General features: G+C 39.9%; 3 protein-coding genes across 5 annotated transcripts; 1 reads left to right on the top strand and 2 right to left on the bottom strand.

Annotated features, from left to right (window-relative positions):
* Positions 1-707: 707 nt before the first annotated feature.
* On the bottom strand, positions 708-4,509 carry LOC110858035 (mitochondrial proton/calcium exchanger protein). Its single transcript, XM_022106673.2, has 7 exons — positions 2,986-4,509; positions 2,717-2,900; positions 2,429-2,646; positions 2,174-2,359; positions 1,944-2,044; positions 1,724-1,874; positions 708-1,663 (listed from the first exon to the last, which is right to left on the bottom strand). Exons 1-7 carry the CDS (start codon positions 4,303-4,305, stop codon positions 1,508-1,510), a joined length of 2,316 nt encoding a protein of 771 aa, XP_021962365.1. The 5' UTR covers positions 4,306-4,509; the 3' UTR covers positions 708-1,507.
* Positions 4,510-4,582: 73 nt separating this feature from the next.
* LOC110858038 (ribonuclease H2 subunit A) lies at positions 4,583-6,548 on the top strand. The gene is made up of 6 exons (XM_022106677.2): positions 4,583-4,704; positions 4,788-5,003; positions 5,129-5,514; positions 5,773-5,965; positions 6,032-6,155; positions 6,234-6,548. The coding sequence occupies exons 1-6, from the start codon at positions 4,656-4,658 to the stop codon at positions 6,394-6,396; spliced, it is 1,131 nt and encodes a 376-aa protein (XP_021962369.2). The 5' UTR covers positions 4,583-4,655; the 3' UTR covers positions 6,397-6,548.
* Positions 6,445-10,209, bottom strand: LOC110858036 (protein phosphatase PP2A 55 kDa regulatory subunit). Of its 3 annotated transcripts, none has more exons than XM_022106676.2 (11): positions 9,716-10,209; positions 9,245-9,440; positions 8,992-9,157; positions 8,822-8,919; positions 8,588-8,753; positions 8,039-8,259; positions 7,891-7,960; positions 7,651-7,815; positions 7,414-7,583; positions 6,940-7,155; positions 6,445-6,846 (listed from the first exon to the last, which is right to left on the bottom strand). In XM_022106676.2, the coding sequence occupies exons 3-11, from the start codon at positions 9,083-9,085 to the stop codon at positions 6,718-6,720; spliced, it is 1,329 nt and encodes a 442-aa protein (XP_021962368.1). In that variant the 5' UTR covers positions 9,086-9,157; positions 9,245-9,440; positions 9,716-10,209; the 3' UTR covers positions 6,445-6,717. The 3 variants fall into 3 exon arrangements, with proteins under 3 accessions (XP_021962368.1, XP_035714357.1, XP_021962366.1); XM_035858464.1 differs by having other exon boundaries at positions 6,445-6,870; positions 8,992-9,103; positions 9,716-10,015; XM_022106674.2 differs by having other exon boundaries at positions 6,445-6,870; positions 9,716-10,013.
* Between the last annotated feature and the right edge of the window lie 1,051 nt (positions 10,210-11,260).

Raw genomic sequence — 11,260 nt, 5'->3', positions numbered from 1 at the left:
TTAAAGGGCGTGACGGAAGGGGTGCATGCCCCGAAACGGAGGGAGTCAGGCAGGAGGCGCTATCAGCCAGATATGCACTGGAGAAAGTTGGACTGGGACATAGTTCGCATAAAATTTTCATGGAAATTTATGTTATTGAAGGGAATTTAAGTAATTGGGGATGATTTTGAATTTGTTTTGGGTTAATTTGGATGTTAGAGGTGTATGTAATTAAAGGGGAATGGGTAGGAGGAGCAAAATGTGAAAGATGTGACATTATGTAAATAAGATTATAAGATGCGATCAGTAGTCAAAATAAACTTGTTTGGTTTTACTAAAATAATCTTCGTAGTGTTTTAGATTTTTCTAAAACAGTGCTTAACAATACTTAGGAGTAGCTTAAACAGGGAAAAAGAGGTAAGAAATTTGGAAAATTGGATTTGATTCCTAAAAATTGCGGAGACTGGGATTGACAATTTTTTGATGTTGGATGGATGGAAACGTTTATTATATTTGTTGTGGATTAGATAATAACGCATAGATAGCGGGATTTTGTCATCCGACTCGAGTATTTAATTGCTAGTTTGCATAAGTAGGTGGTCGTTAATAATATGCATATTACACATGTCCAAGAGAGGCGTATGAATTTAATGAGTTTTATTTACATGAAGTGAAAAATATGTATGCAAGTATTTTGTGCAAAAGTTAAGTTGCAAAAAGTTCAAACAAACTTTGTCAAGTTGGTTTATTTTCTTTCTTTAATCTCATTTTATTCTGGTTTTCATTTTTTTATGGTATGAATTATCTTTTCTCCGCGTGGGATATCGTACTTATCTTTATTTTTCTGCTGTGTCGTCCTTTATGATTTTTTGTCCTATTTAAATAACTCCCCCTGAACACTTGATTTTTTCTTTCATTTCATGAAACTCACATGTATAAAGCTAAGCCTTCACCTGCTCAAAAACAAGTAGTACCGATAAACGAACAAAATATTAACGATTTAACAATTAATTCCTGACTGGTTTTTAGAGTTGCGTTTTTGATCAAAAGTTGTCATCCGTCAATTAAACATCACAAAAAATTCCATTTGCGTATCACACCCATTCATTGCCTACAAATTATTATTAATTATTATTACTGCAATAATTAATTATTGACTAAAAAGTATCTAAATCTTGAATGTATGTTCTTTGTAAAGTAAGAGTGCAAGTCAAGAAATTTGTATATTTTGTTTGAGGTCATATTCACGCTAACCTGGCAAAGTTTACACAGCTTTTTGTGAAATTGCCTCATTTGGAAAGAGAAGGAAATATCAAAAAATTGATATTTTGAAATCAAGCGATATGACAGACAGACAAAAAAATATACTATTTCTAGTTTTTCAATTATTTTCAGATAGAATTTTTACCTCGTTTGTCAAATTATTAGTTATTTTCACAGAAATCAAGCATTATTTCGAGTTATTACTTTTTTATGTAAGAAATTTGTATCGTTCTAATCAAAAATTAGTTATTAAATTTCAGTTGAGTTATGTTGCAGATGAGGTAGATGATGGGGATGAAGTGGTCGGTGTAAATTTTTTACTTCCTTCCACCAGGGTCTCTTCTTTGGCCAATATACTGACAATTTCTTCCAATTGTTTAGACGACATGTGGACATTTTCACGTCCCACGATTTCAATTACCTAAAAAATAGTCGTAAAATAAAGTGTATGTTTGATTTTTGACATATTCCAATTTATTACCTTGACTAAATCATCAATCTCAATTTTTCCGTCCTTATTATCATCTAATTTCGATAATACTCTCGCAATTCTGTCAACTTTGGTCGCATCTCCCTCCGCGTGTTGGATTTGTCTCATAGCAGCGATTAATTCGGCGGTGGCGACAGTATTTCTGTAAAAATTGTGGGATTAGTAAAGGATTCTTAAAATGTATTTAAACATAAATTTATTTGCAACTCACTCCACGCCCGCGACTGACTTATCCGACCCCGCGACGGTATGTTCCATCTCGGAAATCATGCTATTCAACTTTTTGAAGAGACGTACAGCACCTTTGTTAACCTTGGGGAGAAGATAAGAAGAAAATGTGGATAAGTATCACATATTAATAGACCAGTGCTTATGTATAGGATCAATGGATTATTAACGTAAAAAATCCATCCCACCATTTCTCATCCACTTATTAATTACCTTCAACTTCTTGGTACCCGACTGCTTGACGACTCTCTCCAATAGTCTCAAGTCTTCCGAGTAGTCGGCCATCTCCTCCTTGAGGTCTTGCAATTCCTCCTTCTCCAACAACATCTCCTTCCTCTCAGAGCTCAACTTTTCAATTGCGGTCTCAATAGCGGCGAAGTCGTGCAGCGTCAGCACCTCCTGCTCAACGGATAAAACATTATTACAAACTTGGGCACAATTTTATTTAAAATGAGACACAATACATACCTCCAAGACTGACACGGGCGGAATATACTTCCTCGAGAGGATATTGTTAACTGCCCCGATCACACTGAATGGATCGGACGTGTAAAGGAATGGACCTTTTTCTGGACCGAGCTCACTCACCAGTGGCATCGGCTCGGGACGCCTCGATGGGGCTGGCTCTACCCGAGGTGGTCGAACGGTCATCAACTCAGAAATGGGCTCGGGGATTACATCGTGTCCTAGAATTTATCAAATTCGTTATTCAACCCCAGTATTTATGATTGAATAATTATTCATTAGTTTTCATACCAACTCCATCCATAATTGGTGGGAGAGCCTTCTCTTTCTCCTTCTCTGCCGCGGCCGCCTTGACCTTTTTGGTCTCCTGCTGTTCCTCCTTGATTAACCTTTCCTCCTCCTTAATCAGCTCAATCCTCGTCTTGTTATCCACTTTTCCTTCCCTCTCTCCAATCGCAGCCTTGGTTTGGAGCGCCTGAAAATCATAGAAAAAATAAAATATTTTTATTCTGGCCATAAATTTGAGTTGCATTCCATCCCCTAAAAACTAAACTACTCACCGCTCCATCCGGCAAGGCGGACAAGGTGGCGTGAAGTTGCGCCGATGCTGGCAAATTGTCCGGGAGATACATCGCCCTCGACAAGAGGAGCAGCGATGGTGGAAGTTTTTCATGCAACGACAATTGCAACCACTGTTCCAACTGTCTCCTCAATCTTTCCTCCGTGACACCCACGGCCCTCATCCCCCTCGACTTGCAGGCTGCCTGTAGCTCCACATAATTTAAACTAGCCACCCCCTCATTTTCAATCATTTGATCATCCGCCGCCAAACTGCGCAACCGCATTCTTAACTGAAACCTCAAAATTGCTGTCGTTCCATACGCCGGGATTTCCAGGACGCGACACAGCGCCAAGAGTTGCGGCCTTGATAACGAATCCAGCGTAATTTCATCCTCAAAAAGTTTGGAAAACTTCATAATGTCCGTGTTTGACACTTCACTGCCGGACGTGCGAATTTTTTGGATGAACTCGGCAAACTCTTTAGCCGTCTGGGATGATCTTCCCTTCGCCTGAGGGGCCATGACGTCCAGCGTTTCCTGAAGAAATTTGGCCATTTCGAGCTTAACTTTTAATTCACCTTTCATCTTAGTTTCGCGATCCAGTTTCGTTTGAAATGTGGAAGGCAACATGCCTGGAAATAGTTTGAGGAAGACAGGGAGCAGGAGTTCCATGAAGGGGACGATGATAAAGACGGAGAACGGGACGAGGCGAAACATATCAGAGGTGGTACGAATTAACTGTTTGTGTTCCCTACGGGTGAGAATCTTTCCATTGAGAACTTTCCAAATCAGTTTGGCAGAGATGTTCATGTCGATAAAGAGGAGTTTAAAGCCATGGTAATAGTGAAGAATTTCGTCTTGGATGCGCTTGTAGAGCGGACGTTTCGGAACGGCGACGGCGGTCCCGTCTTGTTTCTCTTTGAAAGATTCGGTTAAAACTTTTGCTGTCTCTTCCACCTTGGAGGATGGTTTGTTGGGTGGTTCGCCGTCGCACAGGGCCCGCGTGGAATGTAGGTGGCGGCGAGATAAATAATGTGGCGCAAAGGGGTAGTTCGACGAGTAAAAGAGATGATGATGATGATTTTGACCAAGACAACCGAGCACTTCTGGCGACAATAATTTCGTCAAGGAAGAGGATGACGACCGTCTTGCGGTGAGAAGCTGATTTGTCGACAGTTTCGACCAATTTCTACTATTTGAAATTGATCTGGCCATTGTAATTTTTGATTTTGTGGTGGTGCTGTGGGGTGAGATTTCGAGCAATCTGGAAATTTTGAGGGGGTGATGATACCCCAGCACGTCACGGGTGTATTTTAACATTTTTCTACAAGTAAAGGACAAAGGACAATTAATTAATTGAGGGGAAATAATTATTGGTCGAGCCTGCCTAATTAATTGTGGGGCCGGCTGAGCTTCTCTTCTTCACAAAATGAAAAGACCGGGGATGACTCGGGCAAAAAAAAGACGAGAAATTTCTCAATGCAATTTTGACTCTAAAATCTCAAGCTCAAATTTTCATATTTCTGATAGAAACAAAAAAAATTGTGTTGTATTAAAAAATTTAAATTTTTGAGAGGATGACGAGAACTTAAATTACTTACGGCTTGACGTAATAATTGCTAATCTGATGAAATAATCAGATCCAAGCATGCAACCAACTTTTGCATGACATGATTTGTTGGTTTTTTATATTTATGAGACAGCGGGATTGCATGGCAGGTGATGTTTTTTGGTGGGCCGGCAGCCGAGGGTTTTTGTTTGTCTTAATTTTTGCTAATTTTATTTAATTTTGACGTTTTTAGACTACGAAATGGACGGCGACGATGGAAATAAAGACGACGTTGAGATTGTTGGAGAGGCAAAGAAACGAAACGGTCTTGCCGTGTTTCGCGAAGCGTTGGACGAATTTGCAAAAAATCGAGATCAGGATGTCACTGTGTATAGCGAAGTGCCAAAAAAGTGTAAGGTGACGACCTGTTATGTCGGGATTGATGAGGCGGGACGAGGTCCAGTGCTAGGTAATGGGGGTCAAGGGTCAGATTTGTATTGAGAATTGAGAAATTAAATTTTGGGAAAATTTGAGTTGCATGTAAATAAAGCAAGTTGTATGAATCGACAAATAATTACTCTCGTTTCTTCTCAGGCCCCATGGTTTACGGTATCTTTGCCGCTGTTGAGGACACGGATGCCATTTCCGCCAAGATAAAGAAGGGCCAGTCACTCGCCAAAATAGAGGAATGTCCCCCCGTTCTCATCGACTCGATTAAAAAGCTGAATGACTCGAAACAGATAAATGAGAAGACAAGAGACGAAGTATTTGCGCAGTTCTCGGACCTCGACCACATCGTGTATGGCGTTAAGATCATCTCTCCGACGCAAATCTCGGCTAAAAGCTATCAGAGGAAGAAGATCAGTCTGAACGAAATCTCGCACAATGCAGCCATCGAACTCATTCAGGGTTTGATTGACCGAGGCATCGTAATTGGAAAGGTTTACGTCGACACGGTCGGACCCATGGAAAAATATCAGGTGGTTATAAAATAGAACAATTGAGGCCACCCAACGTATGTTCACAGATTTTGAACAAATTCGTGTCAATCGATCAAAAATGTAATTAATTTGAAATTTGCAGAAGACAGCATCTGCCAATACTTTCCTGGAATATTTAGCAAATTTCATGTTAATTAAATTTGTGATCTATTGACACTAGTTTAATCTGTGAACATGTTGGGAGACGTTAATTGTAAATAGATATTTTGCTAATTAATTTTAGTTTCGCATTTCTAGGCCAAACTGGAGCAACTATTTCCTGAATTGAAGTTCAAAGTGGATAAAAAAGCTGACTCCAAGTACAAACCGGTCAGTGCGGCGAGTGTTTGTGCCAAAGTGATGAGGGATGAGGCTCTGAAAAAGTGGACGTTTGGAGATAATTGTAACGTTAAGGTGGCTCAGAATGGGTGGGGGAGTGGTTATCCGGGAGGCTAGTGTAAATATGCAGAATATGAAAATTAAGTGACGATTAAATAACTAATATGACTTTATGCAGATGAAGTAACCAAGAAATTTCTCCGAGCCAATATCGACCCTGTTTTTGGATTTCCAAACATCGTGCGCGACAGTTGGTCTACTGCTTCGGATTTGTTGGAAAAGCGTGCCGTGAAGATAAAGTGGTGCGTATGTAGTTAACTTAATTATTTAGATTAATGATGCACTTGATTAGTTAATTTATATACTAATTAACCAACTAGGGAACTGGACGAGGATGACGCTCCGGTGCAAAAGATATCTAAATTTTTTGTCAAACAGCCTAAAACTGAAGATAACACGGAAAACTTTCCAGTTTCTGTGCTTAAACCGAAAGCTCAATTCTTCTCGTATCGATCTCTTACGCAGACTACGAAATTATTTTGATTAACATTGCTCATTCCACAATAATAAGAATAACGATAACAATAATACTAATAATAATAATGCTTAAACTTTATTGTTCCACTTAATTCAAGTGTTGTAGTTTTTCATGTACGTTTTGAAAAGAATAAATTCACACTGATTTTTCAAAGGTACATGCACAAAGGTAAAATTTCATGTAATTGTACGTCCATACTTGGTCAAAAAACTGGCGTGGTGGCACACCCCCTTATTTATACGGTCCTTCCCGTTTAGTTCTGGTCAGTACATTTTTAAATGGATCAGTAACCGAGGATAGTACATAAGTAAAGAAATGAAGAGTTTTTAAGCTTTTTCTTCAAATAAAAAGAGATTATTGGTAGCCGCCACGGCGATAATATTTTCCCTCGGGTGCCACGCTGTGTGAAGTATTTTCTTGGAAAAGTCTAAGCAATCGACCCCAATTTCATCCTTCTTCCGTTTCGGAGTCGTCCCAACCTGCGCCGTGAAGAGGTTCATATTCATAAAGAAAATTTGTGAAAGGTAAAATCCTACAATTACACTCACTTTTCTCGGCTTCAAAACCATTTTGGGTTTGGCAACGTCCCGGGAAGCTTCCAGTGTGTAATCTTTCTTTAAGGTACGGTCGAAAATGCGGAAGAAATTGTTGTACGAACCAGTCATCACGGCTGTATCCGTGCCGTTCCAGCAGCACTCAAACTTATCGAAGATGCAGTCATTCTCGTATAGTGAACACAGCTTTGAACGCAAATACTCGTGAACCTAGGAGTTAAAAAAAAAAAGTTATTTATGTCACTATTTTTATCACTTCAAAACTTGATCCCAATATCCAACGCCACAAACATGACAACAATTGTTCTGAATTTCCAAAAACTAACTACACATTTTTCTAAAAATCTTTGCTCTGATGATCTGATATGATCTATTCTAAGGGGGAGATGATCGACGTCATAATCAATAATCCATCATCCCCAGCCCCTCGATGGACGGGATTAATGGTATTTTATGATATGCACTTACGGAAAAACATTCGATTGGTCTCGACTCCATGTGTAGATCCCAAATCTTGATCGACAAGTAGTCCCGTGACACCATGTAGCGGCCCGAGTATGAAAATTTCACATCCGATATACTAGATATGATTTCGGAAAAGAAGCTTCGATTTGTGGGGTCTTCAGGCTCGTCAAACACTGTCAAATTAGTTTAAAAAGTGAATTAGAAAATGTGAAAAGTCGCCAATGTTTTCTTTTTACTCACGTTTAGCGTGTCTATCACACAAAGCTGCCTCTCTCATATCGCAAAGTCGAATCGTTCCCTTACTACTGCTATATACAAACAAATTACAACTGGTTGGGTGGAACTCGGAAGCAGTTATCACTTCGGTCAACTCTTCCATGTTCGCGGGTTTAATATCTACGATGTCTAGAGAGAAATTAAAAAAATAAAAAGTTAGTTTGTTGCTTATTCTTAATTTGAATGGAGTATTAATAAACTGACTGAAACTTTGATCCGTAATTTCCAGGTTCCAGAGATTTATACGGAGATCATCTGCGGATAGGTAGGTTTCCTGGTCGGAGTAAAGTTGAATGAGAGTTGAGAGGAGGAATATTTATTAGTTAGTTACATTTATATTAGTTATACATACCTGGTCGGAATTCACACTGATTGAGTTAATATGGTATGTGTGGGCATTGGCGAAAACACGGCGGAGAGAAGCTTCCACCATCAAATTTGTAGGCGTAACTTTCGGGACCGAAAGTTGGGTCAAATTGGCAGGATCTCTATAAGTTCCATTTTCTTCTTTTAAGTTGAAACCTTCAACTTTCCACTCTTTTTCCGTAACTCGCCATAACTTGATGGTTTTGTCTGGGAAATAAATAAATTCGTTATAAAAAACCAGAGTGAGGCCTTATTATCTAGCCCGAGTCAGGTTTTTGCTAATAATTGAGGTGGGTAGGGTAGGACCACTACAATTTTTATTTTCCATAGATTTCGCTCGTCTTCGAACTTGGTTCCTAATTTAGAATATTCTACTTGTGTGGAAAATTTCAAATCGATTGGATAAATTTTACGAACGTAATCGACAGATAGACAGACAACTATGGGTATATAAGCCCTGACTCGGGCTAAAAATGAATGAACCACGGTATTCATAGCAGCCAAAAATGTACACATTTTACAAAATGAAACCTACCATTAGTGGACAGAAGGAAATGAGCAGGATTTTTTCGCCTTAACCATCTAATTTTGTTAATTTTTTCTTCTATTTCCAGACTTTTGAGGTAATCAAATTCAGGTTCATGACTTTGAAATGTACTGTACACATTATATTCTCCACGCCTTGGAATGCTACTCTTGGACTGGAACAACGAAATACAAATTTAAAATGCCATCGAAATTCATAAAAAAATATCTATTTCACACTTACTCCTGCATCTCTCTGAAATATTACGACCCGTCCCCCCTTATCCCCCGTTGCTAGGAATTCGCCGTCATGATTAAACTCTACGCAGGACACGATGTCGGCTACAAATAAAACCCATTTATAACTATGAAATTAATCCCAAACGTGTTAATTATTCATTATCCTCCCCCCACCTTCAGTCACATCGTCGTCCAAAGCTCCTTTAACCTGTGAGAAACACCACTGGACCTCATTATTCTCTACATCGTTCGAGGAAGAAGACAACATGTCGATGGATATCCGCCCCTGGAGAAAAATCGAGTCAAAAACCTTCTTCCCAACCACTCGTCACGTCACCACCTCAAAATAGCAATGAAAAGAACTATGAAAACAATAACAATGACGAAACGTGTGTAAATAATTATATTACAAAGGAATGTTATTTACCAGTCCAGGACACGAACGCAGTTAAAGATTCCGAGAAGTACTTATTATTGTTACACTTGACGAACTTTCTCTTCCGTCTGCCTGCCTGCCTCTGCCTCTCTCTGTCACCACCACATCGGCCGTTAACGAAAATCCAGACGAAAAACTATCCGAATTGATATTGAATGTATATGACACTATAATTTCGACTTCCCACCTAGAATGAGGAGAAGATAACACATAAATAAATTACTCCCTTCACTTAATATACAACTAAACTAATCAATTAACGCCACTACCTACAAAATTCCTTAACCTACAACAAAAAACAAGCCACTACAAAAATCGACTTGGCGGCACTTGGCGACACTGATTTATTTTTTATTGCACCACCACCACCAAGACGATAAGGTAGCACTTATCCGTACCCAAAATTAGGTCAAATTGACAAACAACTTTTTCAAAAATTCCTACAAACAACAACTCACTCACCCGCCTCTCTCTGGACCTTATCTTCTCCCTATTTTTTCACGCTCTATGTTCCCAGATAAGTCTTCCTCCTCTTCCGTCTTATCGAGTAATATATTTATACTTATTGCCACCAACCACCACCACCACCAAACGACCAACAATACAAGCCCGACCGAAGAAAGAGTATATAATAATATATATTTTCCTTTATAATAAGATTGAAGATGTGCTCCTCTCCTTTTGCTACTGCGGCCTTTGACGGACAACAGAGCGCCTGGCACTCACTCTTCTTCACCTCAACTCAACCTAAAAGTAAAGTAACGAACCTACTGCTGCTGCTAAAAAGTCCATCATCAAAATTTGTTTGTCTGTGCGAGCCTCCGATTTTGACGAGGTGAGTGCTTGCTCTCTCTGGAGGTCAAGTTTTCACCGGGATTTCCAGCCCAGGAGGAGCTCTCACGCTGCACGTTGAGTCGTCGTCGTCGTCACGGGCGCCAAGTGCTGCTTCACTTTTGGGAACCTTGACTCGACACACGACACACGTGGTCAGGGTTTGAAAGTTAGCAGGCAGGCACGGGTTGTTGTGAGGAGGAGCGGGCATTATTTTTTTCGGAGGGAGGCTGGGTGGTGGGGATGACGGGGGACGGGGGCATCGGCGGAGCAAAAGGTGGTTTGGTTTTTGGGCTGAGAGAGAGAAATGGATGAAGGATGATGATTTAAACAAGTCTTTTTTGGGACGAAACGACGACGATCGGTGCATTTTAAGGAGGACGACGACGATGTATAAAATAAGGAAAGACAGGCTTTTTAGGTGAAAAATATGTGAATCAGATTCTGATACAGAAAGATACATGCATGATGCGGGAAGAGAAGACACTTTTGGTGGTGGTGGATTGGATGTGTCGGGTAGTATGCAAATGGATGGGTGCAAAGTATGCAAATGAAGGAGGTTTTGTTGTGTAATGCAATGTACGGGTTGAATTTGGATAAGACATGCGTTTATAATGATGATGAGAGAGAGAGGAAAAGGAAGGAAATGAAATGAAAATGGGTAAAATTTGGCAGAATTTCATATTCATTTACCGAAGAGAGATTAGTTTCATAATTTGCGTCAAATGTTAAAAATGGGGTCGTTTTTTGGTCTCGTCTCAAAATCCGGCATTTTTTCAGCTCATCATTTTCTGACGTGCGTGACGTGACGAGAGAGAACACGTTTGGAACCAGCTAGACGAACCATCGCCAAACGTGACGCCTTATTAGCACCCACTTGATTTTAAGATGAGCGTCTTCTCCTCTCCTTTTTAAATACTTGATTTTTACAGATCGGATCCCTTTATTTAAAAAATAAATATTTAGCCCGTTTCATCCCAGGTAATCCTAAGTACGACAAGAAGCCCATTAAATAACCGGTGTGGTGACATTACTCGGACAACAAACAAGTGACATTTCTTCTTGCGTACAACTTGTTGCTCTTGCATGGCCGTGCAGAAAGCGTGTCGCCGTCTCAATTTGAGGGGGGTCGGTCTACCTAAAAACATGACGTGATTTCGTTACGGGTCACGAGAG

The sequence above is a fragment of the Folsomia candida genome, unplaced genomic scaffold (assembly GCF_002217175.1).
Source record: "Folsomia candida strain VU population unplaced genomic scaffold, ASM221717v1 Fcan01_Sc020, whole genome shotgun sequence".
NCBI classification, from domain to species: Eukaryota; Metazoa; Arthropoda; class Collembola; order Entomobryomorpha; family Isotomidae; genus Folsomia; species Folsomia candida.
This window is presented reverse-complemented; position numbering and strand designations above follow the sequence as displayed.